The 21,040-nt window shown below is 41.9% G+C and overlaps 1 protein-coding gene across 3 annotated transcripts in view; it reads right to left on the bottom strand.

Moving 5' to 3' along the window:
* The window catches only part of KANK1 (KN motif and ankyrin repeat domains 1), a 129,251-nt gene that overhangs the window by 1,394 nt on the left and 106,817 nt on the right, over window positions 1-21,040 (bottom strand). For all 3 annotated transcript variants that reach the window (XM_084225585.1, XM_084225586.1, XM_084225584.1), the window contains 8 exons: window positions 13,133-13,351; window positions 12,186-12,294; window positions 10,956-11,165; window positions 8,993-9,080; window positions 6,055-6,274; window positions 3,240-3,382; window positions 2,470-2,670; window positions 192-290 (listed from right to left, as the gene is read on the bottom strand). In XM_084225585.1, coding sequence (XP_084081711.1) covers window positions 192-290; window positions 2,470-2,670; window positions 3,240-3,382; window positions 6,055-6,274; window positions 8,993-9,080; window positions 10,956-11,165; window positions 12,186-12,294; window positions 13,133-13,351 — 1,289 coding nt within the window. The remainder of the gene's footprint in view (window positions 1-191; window positions 291-2,469; window positions 2,671-3,239; window positions 3,383-6,054; window positions 6,275-8,992; window positions 9,081-10,955; window positions 11,166-12,185; window positions 12,295-13,132; window positions 13,352-21,040) is intronic.

Here is a 21,040-nt window from a genome sequence, read left to right as displayed (position 1 = left end):
TCTGCAGTCAATATGTATTTTAAAAAGCACTTTCCACTTAACAGCACAGAAATTGTCTTACGAATAAAAGTCAAAATTTCATGTGCTGTACTGCTGTACAGCTGTCAGGGGGTAAATTTCTTGTTTACATTTCACTATTATGTTCAACAGCAGCAAGTTAAAACATAACCTACAGGAGGCTGTGTACTAACCGGTGACTGGGTTTTGGAAAAGTTGACATGGGCATAGAGGAGAACTGCTATGTCCTTATGTCCAGCTTCCAGGGCTATTGAAAGTGCTGTGCTGCCATCCTGAGAGAAGAAAGGAAGAAACAAGAGAATTAGTGCTTGTATGCTTTAACAGATCTCTTAAAAGCCCCATCAGCCCACAGATAAGTGAAGTTATTAAGTGGAGGCCCTACTGCTCATATAGACAGGGTAATTTAGAGTCTTGTTTAATTTTTTTTTTTGTTTTAAGCCTTGCACTGCTGTTTTATGAGGCAGTCCAATTGCCAAAGCCTCATAATTTCTCTAAAGGAGGAGTCTCAATTATTGCTGTGGAAGAATGAGTACACTATTATCACAGTAATGTTACATGTAGTGCTGTGCAAGACCAGAAGATTGGCCTGTCTCAGAGAAACTACAATGTCAGTAACAAGGAGAAGAGATGATAAGGGAGGGAAAAATGCCGGTCAGATATAATGATAATTGCTGTGTTAAAATGATAATTGTTGTGGTATAGCTCCCATCAACACTAAGAGAAATTGCACTCATAATTCCAAATGGTACTTGATGAAAGTCTAAATACAAACAAATGGACTTTCCTAGTCAAATACTGCCACCTTAGTTTCTCAGAAGATACCATTGCTTTCATAAACCACAGCTATTGAGGGTAGAAACAAAAAATGCTGTAGCTGAAAGAGTATTTTAATCTGATTTTACTTACTAATAAGAGTGTTTTATTAATTTTCCTTTCAACCATGTTTGGTCCAGGAAGACACGGATGTCAGACAATCCATGATATGAACTTGGAGCTTGGTTCACTGCCTGGCTTTTGGCTCTTGCACACAGAAGTCTCTACAATAATGCCAGTATTTGAAATGTCCCACAGGGACTGAGCACACATTCCAGCCACTGCTGTAGCACTGGTATTGGAACGGTTGGCACCAGTTTTTAAATGCCCAGCATGGGACACAATGGACAGCATCCACATGGAAAGTCTTCTTATGAGACTAAAGGCAGCAATTATACATAAGTCTAATTGTCCTGAACAGACAGGGAGCTAGAAGGGCTGTCTACTGCAGTGCAATATAATGCATGACAAATGCACAGCTAACACTCTCCAGTCAACAGAAGATCTTAAAGAGAGGTGCTGAATCACTGTGGCTCACATTAGTAGGATGATGCTCAGCTTACTACTGATCACGCAGACTGGAAAAGTATCACTGTGACACTCAGAATAGCTTGGGGAATGCTAAAAATCTCAATCCCCCAGCACTGACAAATCTGTGAATAAGCAGCAAACTGTGCTTGGGAAACCATCAAACTGGCCACAGGAATAGTTAAGTTATCGTGTCCCCATAAGGACTGTAATTATTGATTTTGTATCTGGTAGTGCTAACAGCATCCAAGCAGCAATAATCTAGACTGCTCCTGAAAGTGTTTGTTAGACTGAGATCTTCCTACATTTTCCTCTCCAGCCAGAAGTTCCACATGGAACCACAAGGAACTGAGCTGCCTCCTGCAGCAGTTGGGGGAATGAAATTTTGTCCTTGCCTCTCTGCAACAGCTTCAACAAATAACCGCCCACTGCCCTCCGAAATCCCAAACCCAGCTCCATTTCAGTGTTCAGTGGGTAAAGCAACAGGAAGAAAGGAAGAGTATGCAAGAAATATTGTTAACAAATGAGCTAAGTCAATGTTTTCAAGCTTGAGAAACCTACAGATCAAATTGTCTGATGACAGTGTAGGCCGCAATGGTCCCTGCAGACAAGAAATATGCAGGTGTCTCACTTGGTGCTGAAGTCACAGTCTATCTGTTTATTGTCAGGACAGTGTAGCTTCATGACTAAGGCTGAACCTACAGTCTCAAAGGTCATCGTGTAGGAGCAGTGGGAACATCGTTTCAAGAGAATTGTAGCGCTGATGTTTGCCATGGGCACAGAAAAGCAACACAGTGAGGCCCTAAGTCACCAGATAGGGTCCTATCTGAAAACTAGAAAACTCCTTTGAAAGTGAGAAGGAATGTGAGAGGGAAAGGTGTTGAGCTAACTATGAACTAACAAATGTTTTTTTCAGTTCTGGCCACTAAACACCTACAGCTAACCACAGAAATTGCTACCAGGTGTGTCTGTTGGAAAAGCAAAAATACTAGCCAAATAATCACAGCACTTGCTACCAATTAAGCAGCAGATTCATTGTGGTTGGTTCTCTGGCACTCTGAGTCAGACATTCGCCCAAGCAGATTTCAGAAGCATTGAAAGGCAACTCACATTGTCCTCCAGGGTGCTGTTACACCCAGGCTGAGCCAGCAGGAGCTTAACAATCTCCACATGTCCATGCTCACTAGCACACATCAGAGCTGTAGAGCCCTCATCATCCTGGATATTGACATCTGCACCACAGGCCAGTAAAGCTTTAACCATGTCTATCCGGCCATGACTCACAGCTAGCATCAGTGCAGTCTGACCAGCCTGCATGGAGAGAGGAGAAAAACCCAAATAACTACAGAGGCAATCAGTGACAAAGCACAAACACTTTTATTTTTTTGAGACACTGTGTTTCTTCGGCGGGAGGGGGGGAAATCTGTTATTTTAAATGGTACTCTCAAGGCTTTGATTGCCACTATTTAAATACTTTTTATGTATCATATATCCCACATTCACATAGGTAGTTACTGAATTAATGGAAGATATCCAATCTATTTTCAGACACCTGCAGTTTATTCAAAGGAGCTAAATGCTCAAGAATTTGTAAATGCTGCCCAAATTTCCGTAATAGTTCTTTCACACAATGATCAACCTTCATTTTTAGAAGAGGTCCAGACCTGAGGTTCAACTGTTGTTCCACAACTCCATTTTGGAACTGTTGTTCCCTTGCTCCATATAGCAATCAAAAACACACATAAAAAACCCACAAATGGTGAATGCAAATGAGACCAACAATTAAACCAATAAGAGCAGGGATGGGAGCATGGAAGGAACAATAAAGAGGCACAGGAGTACAGCAGTAAGAACTGTGCCTTGTGAAACGTTTGACTGACCTGGCTGGCTTTAGCATTCACATCACCACAGCTGAACAGTTCTTCCACTATCCTCATGTCCTTCTCTGCTTCCACAGCTGCAAGTGCAGCAAGCATGATGGGGGTATAACCAGCCTTGTTCTGATGATTTACATTACAGACATCTGCAGAGGGATGACATAATTTCTTCAGAAAGCAAGAACCCAAAAAGCAGTAATTGTGCTAATCAACTGAATAAACTGTCAGTAGAGCAGCCTATAAAAAGAAAAAGTAGCAACTGCTTTCATAATGGATGCAATTCAAGGGAAGGTGGAGAAGAAAAAAATTAACAGAGGAGCACTTGAGCCAAACAAAGAAAAGAATTCTTTTGTACTATGTGTACAACACAAGAGAGAGCACAAAGACGTTTTATATGTTATCATTTACGGCTTTATCTGTGCATTATTTTTTGCTTTTGTAAAACCAAATGGTCTGAAATTCAGCATGATATGCAGAAACACTGTCAGGATAGTCCTTAAGCTCTTCTCCCAAGGGCATGCATACTGCAGAATAAAAGTGATCCAGCAACATGGTCAATGGAAAAAGATATTTCTCTTCAGCACAAAGTCTGTGTCTTTAGCACAATTTTCCTGCAATTGGTGTTACTTTAAAAATCTGCAAGTGTACTTCTGCATGTTTTGGAGCTGCCAAAAAAACCACCCCTTTAAATGAAAGACCGCTGCCAGTTCTACAGTGTATTTGACAACGAACAAAACTGCTCTGGGAACAAATACAGGCAAGTCCTCTCACCAGTGCCAGCAACTGACAAGAGCTCTCCTTTTTGTTCAAACCTTGCCTCCAGTCTGTCTCTGTTCCTAAAATTCTGCAGAAATTCAGCAGTGCTTATTGGTTTACTGGGCAGCATGGTTTTCAGTGTGCTCATCATACTGGAAAGCAGGGACTCAGATTTACATAAACATTATCTGCACACTAGAGGTTAAATTGCACCACAGATGTCTTAACAAGCAAAAAAGGTTCAGGAAATTCTTCAGATTTATGGACAAAGGATTTTTTTTCAGTCAAAAGAACATTTCAGAAGCAATTTGAGTGTAGATGTAAGATATTGCAAATTTTTTTCATGTTAAATAGACACTGGTGATAATACCTTATAACCAGTAGACCAATACTTCTTTCAGACATCACTTCTGTGAAGCCACTGAAGCCAGAGAACAAACACTCTGCTAAATACATTACATCCTGAGTAATGAATAACTTAGAAGTGTTGTGCTCTGACTCTCACTAGACTACTTCAGCAGAGTGTGTTTTCTGAGGTTAATTTAGCTCCTTTTCCATCTGGCTGAGGGAAATTGTTCTCCTATTTGTCCTCTTGGTGACTCTGTTTCATGCTGTTGGAGTATTCTCTCATCTCATCTTGTCCACTCTTCTCACCAAACACAGACACAGAGTTCTTGGTCTAAGAATCTACCTGTGATATCACCACGCTGCAAAGCTGACCACAGTGACCATTCAGACACAGTCCAGAAGAAGACTGTTGAAACCTGAAGGAATCTGCCTATTTGCAAACATTTTCCAATGCTGGCATGAGCAGTTCTCTCTTTCAGAGAGAACTACGTGGGACTAGTCATGATTATTGCATTTTACAGGTAACACCCCTGGTGTTCATGGGCATGCATTAGCTGCCATAACCAACAGGAATCCTGATTTCCAGCAGAGATGAGCATGTTCCTGCTCCTCTGAGACACCTAGGGAAGCAGAGGGGCAGTTTCCTCCTACCACACTGTGCTGCAGAGCCAGCCTGCCAGAACGCTCCTGACATTCCCTGCATTCCCCTGCTGTGACTCACTCTTCCCAAACACAGACTGCCTTCAAAAGGACCAGAGATTTCAAAGTGCTCTCTTTCCTCTTGAGGAAGTCTCTGCATGTGTGACACATGTGCTAGGTTATCAAAGCTGAGATTTGTATCATTCATATCCTTGTTTATCTGATGCTACCCTTCTGGATTTTTGAATATTGCTTGGCTTACATTCCAGACGTGTAATTGGCCTAGTTAAGCTTTCACAATCAACTGTGACGGGTTTTTTAACTAATTTAGAGAAACAAACTTCACTCAGAGAGCAAAACTAGGATTAAACAGATTAAACATCATCCCTGGGACCAATTACAGAGTGTGATACCTTCCACTGGACACCATCTGGCACACTGAATGTGGGGAGCAGATACTCCAGAGTCTCCCCTTTGCCACTACCTTTTCTGCACATGTGTTGCAAGAGGATCAAGAAAATGAGGCAACAAAAGCAACCACATAAAGCAGAAACAGATTGCTTATGGACTAGGAAAATGGTCTCTGTGACAGAATGCCATATTGCCCCAATTTCTCAGGAAAGTAGCATAGATGAGTCAATGTAGTGGCCAGAAAAAACTTCTGCACTGCTCTAGACAAAGCTAGACTAGCTTGTGTGTTTAAGATGATATTTAAACCTCAATTCATCTTCCTCCTACAGAGTGCTGAGCAGCAGCTGTGCTGCCTCCAGAGAAAACTGCTGGAGACTGGTGCTGCAGAACTTGGGACCACAGGGCAAGAGTCAAGAATCTAACTATCTATCTCAACTCTGTACATAATTTACTGAAGTGTTTTTTTAACTTCTTTAAGAACCTCCAAAGCTAGTACTAGAAACAAAGATTCTAGGCTACCTAGGTGCGCCACCATATAACTGTTAACAGTTAAAAACACCTGCTGGAAGAAGACCAAACTTGGCCTCTAGTCCATCAAGAATTTCACCCACGAGAATTGCAAAACCAAGAATAATTAAAAAAAAACCCCATAAAGCAAACTTACTTGCATCCAGAAGAAGCTTTACAATTTCAAAGTTAGAATGTGAGACACTGTAATGCAGAGCTGTGTTTCCGTTTCCATCTGCCATGTTGATGATGTGTCTGAGGACAGCAGGAGAAATCTCTTCAAAAGCAGTTATATAGTCTCCAACCATTTCAGGGAGAGCTGACTTCTGACTTGAGACACGAAACCACTCGTGCTGGATGGTATTTAAACAAAACCTCTGCCAAAACCAAGACAGAAAAATTTACATATGGACAATCTATTTAAAAGATTTTCCATCCTGTAAGTCAGCAATGCAGTTCAAATCTTTTTTAGTCCAATGTGGGAAGAAAGTATTCAGCTCACAAATAAGATGTAGAGACTGAAGCATCCCCCCTGACTAAAGTCCACTTTAAAACACTGTTTACTTCCTCTCACTTCACCTGACTTTCACCTCTGACAGCACAGAATTTCAGGATGAGAATACTCCCAGAATTAACAGTCATCAAATACTGGTGAACGGAAAAAAAAAAAAGACTTGCGTAACGATTTCCATCAAATACTTAACTACCTTTATAAATCACTGATAAACTCAAGACTTTCTCACTGGACTTGAAACAACAGCATGCTAAGTCAGACAGGCCCAGTTCTGAGGCACAAATTATCAAATGCACAAAGGATATGTGGCTACACAGCAGTTCTGAAGAAGAAGAACTGATCATTACAGATGATTACAAACTGAACCCAACATCACATTGTAATGCAAAATGTAAATACTCTTTTGGGGTGAATAGACAGATTTATAGCTTGCATGGCATGTGATGAAGTCCCTTCTTTCTGCGTAGTACTGTGAAGACAACACCTGGAGACTACTTTGTCTGGTCTGATCACTGAATGACACAAAATATTTGGTTGAAACAGTTTCAAATATAAGCGGCAAGAATGAACAGAAGTCAAGGAAATCTGACTTACTGGACAGACAGGAAGGACTGGAGATGCTCTGCTGAAAAGAACCACTGGGCAAAGAAACCGTGTAACTTTTGTTGCAGAAAAGAGGAAAAAAGGAAGAACCTGTTCTTCACCTGAAGGCTGGCTGGCTTTAGTAATAAGAGATTTTACTTGCAGCGAGAAGATGCAGGCTACACATTCAGGATAAACTTTCCCATGGGTATGGACTGCGAGTGGGGGAGTAGGAGCCTCTTAGGGCCAGGTTACTTGTCTGCTGTCACAAGGCAGGTAGAGCAGATCTCACTGTGAGCCAAGAAGGCTTCCACATTCACCACCTCCCCTGACTTTGAGACACCTTCTCTAACCTGGAAGGACCACCATATCTTTCTCATAAACCCTCGCCTGGCAAGGCAGCCAGTCAGTTCAAGGCCAATTTTGCAGAGAGGACATCCAGAAAGTTTATATAGCCTCTAGTGAAAACATACCAGTAGTTCTAGAGGTGGTCTGTGTCTGGTAAAGAGAAAATATTCTACACAGACCAGTGCTACCTATCTATCTGTACTACATAAACACATTAACAGAATATTTTACATCAGTGCTACTATAGTGTGATGTATGTATTCTGTGAACATAAAGAGTTGAAATGCAAAGTTGAAATGCATTTACAAATGCAAATTCTATTGTGTAAACTGACACAATAGAATTTTTTATTTATTTCAGGCACTACTGAGTGCAAAATACCACTAAGAAACTATTTTTAGTCACAGCATCACACACATTATTAAATACATAATACACTTTTAAAATTCAATTAATCCATCACATTCAAAAAGATGCAGTCCACAACTCTTTCTGGTGTAAACAGCAGCTACAAGAGCTGAGTATGCTGGAAGAGGCTGGGACAACTCATGCAGATCCTTAGCTATAGTGATGTGTAAGCTGTTTGGACAAGACTTCTCTATCAGCAGACAGAGGACAAGAGCTGATCAGTCTGCAGCTTCCATCTACAAAGCACTGCTTGTATGGGAAAACACTTTAAGCACAAGAAAGAAAAATGTAAATTCAAATTACACTTCCAAGGCAGAGATCATAATCTGGTTTTGCCATTTTTGACACTTTCAACTCCAAGAGGGCCTAAAGCATTTGTTGTTTGAATGCCTAAACTACTCCTGAAGGACGAACACAGAATTAAAAACTGTGTGTCACAACCTTTCAAAACATTCCCCGGACCACAGACGTCAGCACTGGACACAGACAGTATTACTGTGTCATACAGACAACATTATTGTCTTTAAGAAGCTGCAGATGCTCTACAGTAGAAGAGAATGGCACTAAGTTGTTGCCTTTTATACCAGTGCACAAGTGCAACAAATGCAAAATTCAATTTCATATCACTAAGCAGTGTTCCTCTGTTTTCAGATTGCCCTCATAGAGCAGTGCAGGCAATCCCTATCTGAGGAATTTCCAATAACGCAAATACAATTTTATGTCCTGAGACTTGAGTATTTGTTAATTTTTAACAATAAATCCTCCTTACTCTCTGCAGCACTGATAAAAACCCCCAGTGCAGTAAACAAGATGAACAGCACCCCTGTGCTTGTAAGGCACATCACCTAGTGTTTCAGAACAGACTCTCAGGTTTTTTCATAGGGTGCAACAGAGTCTTCACCCACTGCAGCCTCCTAATGTGAGGCCTGAGAGCTACCCACACCAGTGCTAAACCAAAAAAAACCCAGGAATAAAAAAGGAATGCACAGGTGTGTTGAAACTGAGTTTTCATGTTACTGTTTTTATGCGTGTGCCCTGGGACAACAACACTGAAGCACACAAAGCACAAGTATATTCTCTGGATGAAAGTGTCCTGGTAGAAAGAGCTTTGTGACTCTTGCAGGAAAGACGAAATCCTTTTCTACCTAGCCTCTGCAGTGCTGGCCCTGTAAAACCAGAAGTTACCTCTCCCTAAAGCTTCTCTACTGCATCTAAAGAGAAAATTTTCACCTGTATTGCTTACCACATCTTTGTTGGTTAAGGCCTTGGGGTCATCAATGTTGTTTCTCAGCAGGTTACAGGCAGAAAGCATCTTTTCACTTAGCTCGTACCTGAGGGAAACAGCAAAATACATGGCATGTTTCAATTTTTATACTAGCGTTTCAGTGTAGAAACATTTGTTTTTCTGAAAGTTCTCTGGGAATGAAAGTTTCCAGGCAAGCCATCTGGTCCTATCACGCAGAAGCCACTCTGGCAGCTCTTCTCACAGACACTCCCTCCACACTGAATGGAGATGAGTGTGGGAAGAGCAACAGGAATGGAGAGTGGAAAACACATTTCGTGCTGTAAGACTTGGCAAACCTTCTGGTGGAAATTCTCACCTACTGCTGTATGACTGCAGAGCACACTTCAGATGCTGTGTGCTTTGATTACTTGATCGACAAGGAGAAATGCCAATAGTTGTGATGAAAACAGAATTAAGCAGTGGGAAACAGCTCAAGAGGTGCCTCCCTGCCAGCTCCCATTCACTGGAACTAGCCTTGCTCATCCCACCCACTCTGGAAATTTACTTGCTTTCTCCAGCCCTCTTTAATTTTTACTCCCTTGTCATTACAAATTTCTAAACTCATGGTAGGCCAAAAATAAGGTCAAGAAGGCCTGTACCAGGCTGTGGCAAACCATCTTTACCTAAAATCTGCCTAGAGGATAATGGCAATTCTTCCAGAAAATCCTCCCATAAAGCAGAGAAGCTAACAAGCTCATGTGTGTAAGATGGGCATTTCAGCCCTCATGGATTACAAGCCAGCTGCTCGGGCTAACAGAGCAATGAAATTCTACATCACTGCTCGGACCATGGCCATACATGGCCACATGCCCTGACTCTTCCCCTCAGAGGGCATCGCCAGAACACTCAGCTTGCAAGGAACGCGCTCCGTAAGTACAATGGCTATCTAAGCTGTTCTGCTGCTCTTCCTCCCAATCACCCCTCGCTACTGTAAATAAAGATTTGAGAGACTGCCCATCTTTTTATGCCAGCTGTAAAACAACAGGCTACAGTACTGTATAAAGTAAGCTCAGGGCTCTTCAAAAAACACACAGCTCCAGGGCCTCCAAGCTCTTAATTATTAATTTCTGCATCTCTTCTAATTGACACTTGGCAATTACAGATAACTTGATGCTATGCTACATCTCCAGTGAAACATGACATGAATTTTGGTTTAGCTCTTTTACCTACCTAATTTTCCAAATTAGCACACTGGCAAACCCATTATCTGTAAGATATCCTTTCACTGTCTTGGTTCATACTTCCTTTTGCTGTTCGCTAACGAAGAATGAATAAAAACTCACCACTTTATTCTTTCCATATGTGTAAAAGCACAGCCTTGTCTGTCAAATTCTACCTTAGACAGCAATTTGAAAAGTACCCTAAGACATGACGTGTTGAACCAGAGTGTGATGGCAGCCTTGGAAGTGTATCACAGTATATAATCTCATATCATATGAAGCACATGATCTCAGTGTCCTCAGCGCTGTACCCCATCACCTTACTGTGCCATGCCCGAGATGCTGTGGAAGGTGCAAATGCAAGATGCACTCCCAGCAGCCAGCTGACCTGGTGTGCATGGCTCAAGATTCATTTGTTACACACCAGGATGATAACAAGGCATTGCCTGCTCCCAAGCGAGCGCCAGTTGTGACCTGGGAGAGCCTCTGCCGGGGAGGCACCAGGGTCTTGCTGTTACTGAATCATTTAAAGTCACTGGGGTCAGCTGCTGGGAAGGATACCCTCTGACACCTTCTTCCTGCTCACACACAGTCATTTTACCATGAAACTGCCTCTGGCTACCCACTTGAGGAGGAGGGAAGTGGGCAGCAGTCAGCCAGTGCTGGGGCTGATGCTTTCTCCACAGGCACAGCTTGCCCCATGGCATGAGGCAGAGGTGACACACCTCAGAGGCGCTCTCTGGAGAGGGTGGGCAGCCTACCTCTCTCTGATTTCCACCTCCTCGGCCTCACACTCTGGGAGGGGACTGTCCTTCTGTGCCCCCACGGCGCAGACCTCCGCAGCATGGGGGGTGGGCGGCTTCTCTTCTGCGTGCTGCTCACAGGAGTACTCGTGGCTCTCGCACTCCTCCTCCGAATCTGAGGAGGAGCTCTCCTCGGAGCTGGAGTCATCGCTGGATGTGGTCTCATACCTACGGGAGACGAGGCAGGGGCAGAGGCGCTTGCTCAGTGCCATTCAGCAGTAGTCAGTACCTGCTCGCACTGGCACAAGTGGAAAAAAAGTCCTGCAAAAGCTCCGTCCTCCTGTTTTCCCTCAGAGACCTCTTCTACTCACTAAACTCGGTGTTCTGGCAAATGACACTGTCAGTATTATGTACACAGAGTGTAATGAAAGAAGAACAATCTCTTTTAAATGTAAGTCTTAACATTTTATCAGACCTTGCCTTATCCCCAAAATGAAATTTCTTTGTTCAGAGTAAATTGCACTGCCTTACTAGGCAGATATAAGCAGGGAAGCTAACAAACCTATGGTAACTTTCCCTCGCTATATGTAATGATACTTTTAACTAATATGTAGGAAATTAGGTTAAGTGAGATATTTAGGCTATAAACTGCACGAAGCGTTCCTACTAAAGAAAAACTAATCTGAGGAAAGGGCTGGAAAAGCTATCTAAAAACAATTGGATGAAACCATTTTAAAGGTCTTCAAAACATTCTGGGAGGGCAAGTAATATTTTAAAAGAAGACAATTTTCCATACTGTCTTCTGTATTTGTATAGGAAGGTCTCTGTTTATATTTAACACAAAGCCAGAAAAATTAATTCTAGGGCAATGACATCTCTTGCTGTATTGTTTAAAAGTATAATGCTGTGCTTGTCAACTACCAAAGATATATATATAAGTTTTTCTTACTACAGCATTGCCTGAGAAATGTCCTCATGGCTGTCTGAGATTGTTTCACTTTCCTGTAGTAAATCTGGCAGCAATCTAATGTACAGGTATTTGAGACTGATGCCACATATGACTTGCAAGCACAAGAAGAGGATTAAGAGTAGCTCAACTGTTCAATTCTTCCTTCTGATCCTTACACTCAGCAGTTGCACCTCAGCTGAAAGACAGGCCAAACCTATGCATGTGTTCCTGGGTTCTTTCTCTTCTTCCCACTGTGAAAAGTGATACAGTAACAGAGGTTTTGGAGACAGGTCTCTTACCCGCCATTAATGCCAACAAACTGCAGGTTCTTCTTGGTGCTGCTCAACTCCTTCTTCCCATCTCTTTTCTTCATGATAGATTTAAGTGTGTTCTCATTGTTAGTACATACTGTTAGAATGGGAGATAAAGCATACATATCAGTATAAATCTGTAGCCAGCTTTGAATGCAGCAGCATTATAGCTGATTTTTCAAAACAACCCTCTGTTTTTCAATGGCTCTCTCTGTAATTTACCATCTGAAGCTGGGTTTTCTAATATATATATACAGTCATGGTTTGACATGCACATTGGAAATACAGAAGAACAGCTTCAAAATCAGCTCTGGAAACTAGTTAAGCCTAACTTTTCTATCTTACGACATGCTGCTAATCTTCATGATGCTTTAGAACACTTAAAGAAAAGACAAGCTTTTTGCTTTTCTTTGCTATTAGTGAAAAACTTTTAACACTGAAATCTGTTATTCTGTTAACAAAATCTTAATTCTTAGTGTCAGAGAGCAGCAGCTCCTTGCCAAAATGAACATATTAATACAGACAGCATGTTTAACAATAAATACAGCATATTTAAGAAACTATTCAAGACGTAGGTTCAAAATAAAGATGGTCTTTTAGATTTAGTATTCGCTGAAAAACTTTTAAACCAGTCTCTATACAAAGGACAGGTAAGAGATGCCTAAAAATGTAAGTATTTTAAAAATTATGAACCCTTTACCTTTCAGTAGATTTTTCTCAGGAAGACACTAAATGACATTTCACTGATACGCTACAATCTGCCATTTGAAACTTAACCACTGCCTGCAGACACACGGTGTCACACTCTGAATTTCCCCTCAGCTGCATCTTTTCCTGCTTTCTGCATTTTTGAGAATATTGAAAACCTTCTTTAACTGTATTTCATATTCAGACTCCACCAGCATGATGAAAGGTGAATGTGAGCCAGTTATTACCATAGAGACCTGAGGCAAGCTGATCATCCGTCAGATTAATTGGAGTGAGAGCTTTATCCTGAGAAGAAAAAGACTTCCTTCCCCGAGCAGCTTCCACCAGGGGAGTCTTCTTCTCCTCCTGAGTGGGCACAGTTTCCTGCTCCAATTTCAGCGTTCGCAAATTTGAAGTTAAGTGTGTGTTTGCAAGTTGGCCGTGAGGGATGTACTCCAAAGTAGCACCTGCCAAAGAAGACAGTAGGCATCATGGACGAGTCAAATGATAATATCTCCACCAATACTGTCATCCACAAGAAAAAAAAAAAAAGAATAAACTAGGAAAAAAAAAGTTTGTCCTTTAAAATACCCTTTTCTGAGGACCTAATTGGAAAAAGACTGTGATAATTTTCAGAAAACGCAAAAAAATGGCTGTGAGTTTTTCTTTTGATAAGATACACAATAGAAGGACAAGCTATAAAGATACTGGCTTTAAAATGCATGAAAGGAACAGTCCTTCTTTTTCCTCTCTTTCAGTATGAGCAGTGACCTCATCTCCTGGCACCCTGGTCAGGGTGGGCTCACTGAGCTGCTCCTTGATAACATGCCTGAGGAGCACAGCATGTTCACAGGCTCTTAAGGTTCTTCCTGCAAGAACCTTTTCATTGTACTTGCTTTTCAAGAAATGTCATTTTCCATGAAAGCAGAAAATTTTCAGGAAACTTTAATTTTTTCCAGTACTCAAACTAATTCTGAAAGCTACATGCTTTGCCTAGTTACTGAGACAGCTGCAATGAACTCCCACACACTACATTTCTTTTTCTTTTTTTTTTTCTTTTTGGTCAGGGTTGTACTGAGCTAGTAGTTGTATTTAAACCAAATTCCAAATCTTTGGGTTATACTTTTTTCCCCTTGCTGATTTGCTGGCGTTCTCTCACTTTTTTCCATTGTGTATTCAAAAGGCAGTGCTAATTACGCACAGACTTTTACAGATTCCCCTGGAGTTACTCCAGCTGTGCTATTGCAACTTCTCTACAAATCTGCACAAATGCTTTTGTTTGTGAAATACGCTGAGTGGGTTTTTGCACACATATGCCTCCCTAGTGATCTTGTTAGCATTCAAGGAAAAAAAGCTGTAGTTTTACTTGCTTTAAACACTACTACTTTTTTCCCACTCTTTTCTTGCTTTCAATGATTTGTGCCTCTGTATTATTTTTTGACTTTGTATTTATCAAGAACTAAGGCACAGCCTTCTCATTCAAATACAAGTGACACTGCACAGGGTGCTAACAATCTGCAGTAAGGTAAATTCCCAACATTAATTTTTAGACTCACAGGTACCTATCTGTTTAGCAAGCTGTTCTTGTTAAACTGCCTTTCCTCCTTCTTACTTCACCTCAGTGTATTTTTCCTACAACAGGACATAACGAAGCTGATTTTTCTAAACACTGTCACTTCCCAGCAGCTTCCTCCTTTTTTCTCCCATTCCCACCCAAGTCTCTGAACTTCCAGCCAAGGCTCACCCTGCATGCATTTCCCAAAGCATCCTTCTCCAGCAGTGAGGCCTATTGCCCAGTTTCATCTCAGCTTATAGCTCCTCCAACATACAAGCTGTCTGCAGGAAAACGCACGCAGCAGGGTATTGACCATCACGTCACTACAAGCACAGCAAAAAAGCTTTCACTTAAGAGTGAAAAGTAAGTGTGTGTGTTTGTGTGTAAGAAGGTGGCAGCTTCCCAGGGCCCCCTGGGTAGAAGTAACCCTTCTAGAGACATGTCTGAGCACCTGGACACCCATGAAAAGCAAGAGGGAAGTCCTGCTCTTGCTCCCCCACCCCTACTCACTTTGCAGCACCGACTGACTTTGGTCAGGTCTCTTCCCAAGAGCAAGCATCATTCCTCATCCAACAGCTGAGAAGAGGAGGGCTGCCAAGGTGATAGAACCAAGGCCAAAACCCATGATTTTTAAACTCCCTTAGCTGAAAAACAAGGGAACTGTCTCTAGGCTTGCTTGGAGCTGTGACAGGTACAATTAAAGAGTACCAAACACAGTAACCACTTCCAGCTGCAGCCGGTGGTGGCTGCCTGGGCTGGTTTTACCAGGTCACCCCTTCCGCTCCAGACTGGCCTCTGAGGACATGAAAAGGAGTGAAGGAAACCTGCTCTGAAGCATCCAGGGACATGCAAAGTTCCAGAGATGCCCAGGTTTGCTTTCAGCAGCACTGTCTGCCAGACAGCATGGTTCTCCTGCAGAAGCAGCTGTGACAACCACGGTGTGTCTGGAGGCACAGGTGGGGCTGTGCATGCTAGAGCTGATGGCAGGACTCTGGCAGGGCAAAGTGGGGCTCCAGCCTGAGGTGAACCAACAGCAGCACCTGGTGGACCCCTGTCATGTCCCCTAAGCCTAAATTTCCTCATGTGTCTCCCTCCTGTCCTGGGACAGGCAGGGGAGGGAGCTGCAGGGTAGGACAGAGAGAAATAAGGACAGTAGTAGACTTCTCTCCCCTGACTCAGAGCCTCTCCTGAACCTGCCACCAATGCAACATGATTTCAATAGGTTCCTTCTTCTGGTACAGGCATCATTGGCTGAGAAGCACCACACTGAATTCAGGACCTCGGGCATGATGCCCATGCCTTTCAATGAAAAATAAAAGGGTTCTGCTCAGCCGGCTCCTGGCACCTGACAAAAGAGGGTGACATCAAGAGTTGAGGGCAAGGAGACAATTAATGTGCATTAGGTGAACCAGTCAGTGCACTCATTCTCCCTGCAAAGCTCTTAGATGTCTACACTTACTGCATACACAGTACCCAATGATGAGGGAAAGAGAGCTTTGGGTCCAACTCCGTATTAATGCTATGAGCCCTTAATTATCATTTAATATCAGTTCCCCGGCCTTCCCCTTTTCAAGACAGAAAACATAACGAGACTTGGATAGCACTGAGTCCAATCACTGAGAAAACAAAGGAAGGAGCTGTACCACCCAACATACGGTCTGTGATTTAATAGATTAATCTACTGCTGTGCAAACCAAAAAGCCAAATGAACTGAGCTCCTTCTTCCTCCAACAGAGCTGCAGGGCCAATCTAATATTTTAAATATTTTAGAAGGAATCTCCTCTCATAAATCACTTCTGCTTCTTTTGAAAATCTCACCAATTTAGACCAGGGTGACAGCAAAGCTGCTACAGAGAAACAACATATTACCCATGCCATTTCTGGCACCTATAATGTAATGTTATTAGGATGCAATTTTCCTTCCTAATTGCAAACTTTGCCTCACATTTATGACAGCACAAGTAGTCATGCTGTTAGCTGGTTCAGGGAACTCAACAGATTCTTTTGAATTTGTGATGAACTCATGGGAACAGAAGTCTGGCCTTCACCGCTTTTGAAAATTTCCATTTAGTTTGATGGAAGCAAACCTAAGTATTATCATAAAAACAATTTAGCTTGACAATACTTTTATCCCACTGGAAATCAAGAGAAGTGCAAGCAAGGCCGGGGAATTAAGTACCATGAAGATGAGAACCCAGCTCTCTGGCTGGAACATCATAGGCTTCTAGCTTAAAAAAGTGCACAAGTTTGTTTTTTTTTTTTTTTTTTTTATGTGGTAGCTGCACAAAGATTTTATTTTTAACCTTTTGGCCAGTGCAAGCATTTATTTGCACAATATGTTTATAATGGTCAGTAGTACAAGCTATAGATTCCCCACTAAAGACAGTGCACAAATACTGTCTGGAGCATATATAGCAAGGAAATACTTCTCTTCCACACTGCATGATTTCTTTATAGAAACAGTAAGCTCATTACAAAATTAATTTAACTGAAGTATTCTCTCTCCTCCAGTATTTTTAAATCGTCATGTCTAAGATATGTTTTTTTAAAATATAAATTATTTTAATCCACTTTCAATTTGGTCTACTGATCTGAACTATTAAAGAATAAAACCCATTCTATTAAGGTACATTAAAAAGCAGTAATGAGCAAACATGTTATGTTTAAACATTTACAATGATTTATAGTAACCCATCCAGCTGATGAATGCAGTATCTTCACAAGACTAGAGAGTATTTTCATTATAAAAGGTACTTTTGAGCCATTCCAGGTTAAAAGTCAGTGAACCTAAAGTTTCAAAACAAAAAATTGCCACACATGAGCATTTTATACAATAAAATGTCAGAAGGCAGATTCTCTTGGGGCCTGAGCACAGGCAGATGTTGAACTATCATTCAGCTCCAGGGAAAACACTCCTTCTAATAGGATGAAGGCTCTAGTAAGAGAACTGCAAGAATAATCTCTTTTTCACTCTCACTTGAACCATTTTCTCAGTGCTGAGAAGTTGTTTTCTATCCCCAAATTAGATTGTGAATCCAGCTTGTTGAAACTGAAAGTAAAAACCAATTCTTTTCATTAAACATGACTGACCACAAAAGATCACACATCTCTGAAGCATCTAATCATCTTATTTATGAAACGCTCTCTTTTCCAAGACAATTGTGCATGAAGCTTCATCTCCCTGAGGAGTGGTGGATCAAAGCATCTCATGATGCTGGGCACAGCAGGAAGGTCAGCTTGGAGTACTTTCTTTCTCATTCATGTGGATTTGATTTTATCAGCTGACGTTTTATTGTTGCTGAAATATGACACACTTCCTTGGAAAAATGGGAATCTCTTGCTATTAAATATTCATAGCTTTGCCTGTTACCATGGGAGTGGAACTCCAAACAGAGCTCAGTGCCTGAACATTACAGCCCTGTGCCACATCATAGGGAGAGAACTGGGGCTCTATCTAACAGACAGCAGGCTGCAGATTGCTACTCTATAAGCAGCAACAAATTTGAAGGGAAAAATAATCTATACTGTGGCAAATTATGCTCTCTGCTAACTGAAGCAGAAGCCAGAAGATAGAGCAGCTTTTTTACATGCAGTGCTACCATCAAGTCAAACCAGCAAATGTTACAAGGCTAATAATGACAACAGTAATAAACTTGTGTTAACATATGACACGGGAAGGTACATCAAACATCTCAGAAGAGGTTTATGGAGGCTGGCACCATTATGGAGCGGGATTCCCATTTGAGTCTCCCGTGCTGTCACAACTAGCAGAAACCACCTGCCACAGTAAACATGCAGAGGAGGCCCTGTATTCTCTGAGACATCAGCCAGACCCCTGTAAATAAACAGTACTCATGTAGCACCTGGGGGGGACCACCTGCGTGGCTGTTTTGCATCATGCACAACCTTCCAGGGAATGTGGAAAATGCTCCACATCTTCCCAGCAGACTGATGGATGTATCCTGTTTGTTACAGCGAGAACATCTGTACAGAAACTTAACCTGGTGATTAAGGCATGCACCTGTGGCAGCTGGAGCTGAGGACTTCCTTCACCTGCCTTGACACAGGCACACCCACTGTGATTTGTAGCAACCCACAGCTTCACAGGATCACCACCATACCTGCGCCACATCAGCACAGGCTTCTGAGCCTCAAGCAAGCCCTAAGTCTTCAGCAGCAGTAGCATGGTTTGTGTTGCCAGGAGAGAAGTTACTAACCTGTCAAACGACACACTCTTCAAGAGAAAGGTGTCTCAAACACAAGAGCTGCAAAGAAAAACAGCTTTCTCCAACTGACAGCACAGAAGATGACCACATTCACACTGCCTCATTAGTCCTACACACCAATTTTGGGGAACCAGGGCCTTCTCACATCACCATCATTCTTTTGGTCTTTCCATTGTCTCTCAGCCTGCTTCCTCAGCTCTGGTTAAAACTTAGAAGCTGAAAACCTTGGAAGATTTTCCACCAGATGGCACATCAAGATTTCCAAACCCTCTAGATATTCTGACACCATATGCTTCCTATTTTCTTTCACTCCCTTAAGTTTTAACTCAAGAAGCTGCCTCCCTCCTCATGATGACTAAGTAGTGTAATGTTTCCACTGGGACACTCAGTCAGGATTGTTCTAAAATGTGACAATAAAACTGATATCTGAAGATCACTGAGGCAAAATAGCAATGCATTTTTGGGTCAAGTATGCTCAGGTAATTTTTCAGGGCAATGACAGATCAGTTGTTCTTAAATACCATTCTTGAAAACACCCTGACAGTGAAAGACAGCCACCTAGACTAGTGAGAAGACTTGTGAAAAGTCCATGTAATTAGAACCTGTACAAGTGACATTAGTCTTCTGGCTGGTATCTTGCAAAACACATCATATGAGCATTCAAATATAACATCCTGAAAATTCTTTTAAAATCTAGTGCAAAAACCAGAGGAGATTAATCCACTTGCCTCCCTTTAGGCTTCCTATATGCTGTCTAGTCTAAGAATATGGATCAGTTAGCATCTAGCTTTGTGACCCACATCCATATGGATAAGCTGGACACACTGGCAGCCAAGGCCAGCTAACTGACTTTGCAGAGTGGGAATGTGCTCATCTGGCCAGCAGGTTTGAATTCCCTAAGGTCACTAGGGCTTCTGAAAGACAGTGCATATGTAAATGTTAATAGGAGTTGCCAAGTTACAGAAGGGAAGGTGATTATTTTGCAACAGGCAAAATACCAATTGCTAATAGACCTGGCTCAGAGATTATCTCAGTGGTCTAAGGTGTCTAGAGATGAAAACTGCCAGCCTGTGTCCTGCTCAGCAGGCTCCAGCTTTCCTGCCTGTGTCTCCATCACCTGCCATAAACCGTGTCTGGGAAGGTGAGGTGGCAGAGGCCCCTGCAGCACACCCTGTCTCCCCAGCAATAACAGGGAGATAAATCTGTAAAGCTGAGAACTCGACTGATGTGCTGTCTCAGAAGCAGCACAGACCACTGAGCCATCAGTACGACAAACTGGTACGCAAATCTTATGGCGAAACCGACAAGGACAAAAGCAAAAGATGAGAGGTCCTCTCTTCTGGCGACCAAAGTCCCACAGCTTTAATGTAGAACAACTTCAGGAGAGGAAAGAGAGTCCAGGAGGGGAAAAGAGGGAGCCTGGGAGAGGTAACAGCATCTGGGAGAAGAGAGAGCGCCTCTGAGTTCTGATTTCGTCCTGGTCGGCTTTGCCAGGGTCCAGAGGTAGCCCACCTGACTCCCAAAAAGCAATAAACCAACAGCTGGCATATGCCTCAAAGCTAGTTCAGGTATTTTTGCCCTAAAAGAAACTGGCCTCTAAGAGATACTTCCTAAGGATGCTCTTTGAATAAAGCATTAAATATGGCGCTACTAATGCTAATTAGAAACTGACACGTCAGACTGTTTTTCTAAAAAAAACAAGGTGTGTGCAGTCATGTTTCTCTGAATAGCTTCAACTCAGTTGCTTATTTGAACTGAAGTTGAATAGAGACTCAGTGCTCTGAAGGCTTTTTGTGTTTATACAAGCTTTACAGAAATAAGTCTGAGATGGCAGGCCCAGGGAGAAGGGCACTGGCTGAGTTCACACACACACCTGAAAAGTTACATCCAAGAGATCTAAATGTGAGGAAAAAGACTTATTAAGAGCTCACAAGCTATCATGAAATACTGATGCACAGAAAAAGAAAGGCTCCATTAGTTCCAATGATTGCAGAATTATTCAAGTTAGTGTTTCATTCAGCAAATAATCTCTCCACATTTAACACATGATCTGTAATACCATAGGAAAGGGCAGCAGGACCAGCATATAAATGTATTAAACACAATATTTTAAGAATTAATAGAAAGAGATAGGGTAACATTTCAGGCTTAAGACCTCTTTTCCACTCCAATTCTCCATGGGTCTAAAGTGTTATAGACCATAGCTTGATTTACGTATGCTGTCCAAGCATCCCTCACCAGGGACTAAAAATAAAGAAATTTTACACTCATCATCCACAGCTAAAGATAATGGCATTACAAGTTAAAATAAAATCATTCCAAAATAATATTATCAGGAATGTGAAATCTGAATCCACGTATTAACATTTTTAGAA

The sequence above is a fragment of the Fringilla coelebs genome (genome assembly GCF_963513975.1).
Source record: "Fringilla coelebs genome assembly, chromosome: Z".
Taxonomy (NCBI): Eukaryota; Metazoa; Chordata; class Aves; order Passeriformes; family Fringillidae; genus Fringilla; species Fringilla coelebs.
This window is presented reverse-complemented; position numbering and strand designations above follow the sequence as displayed.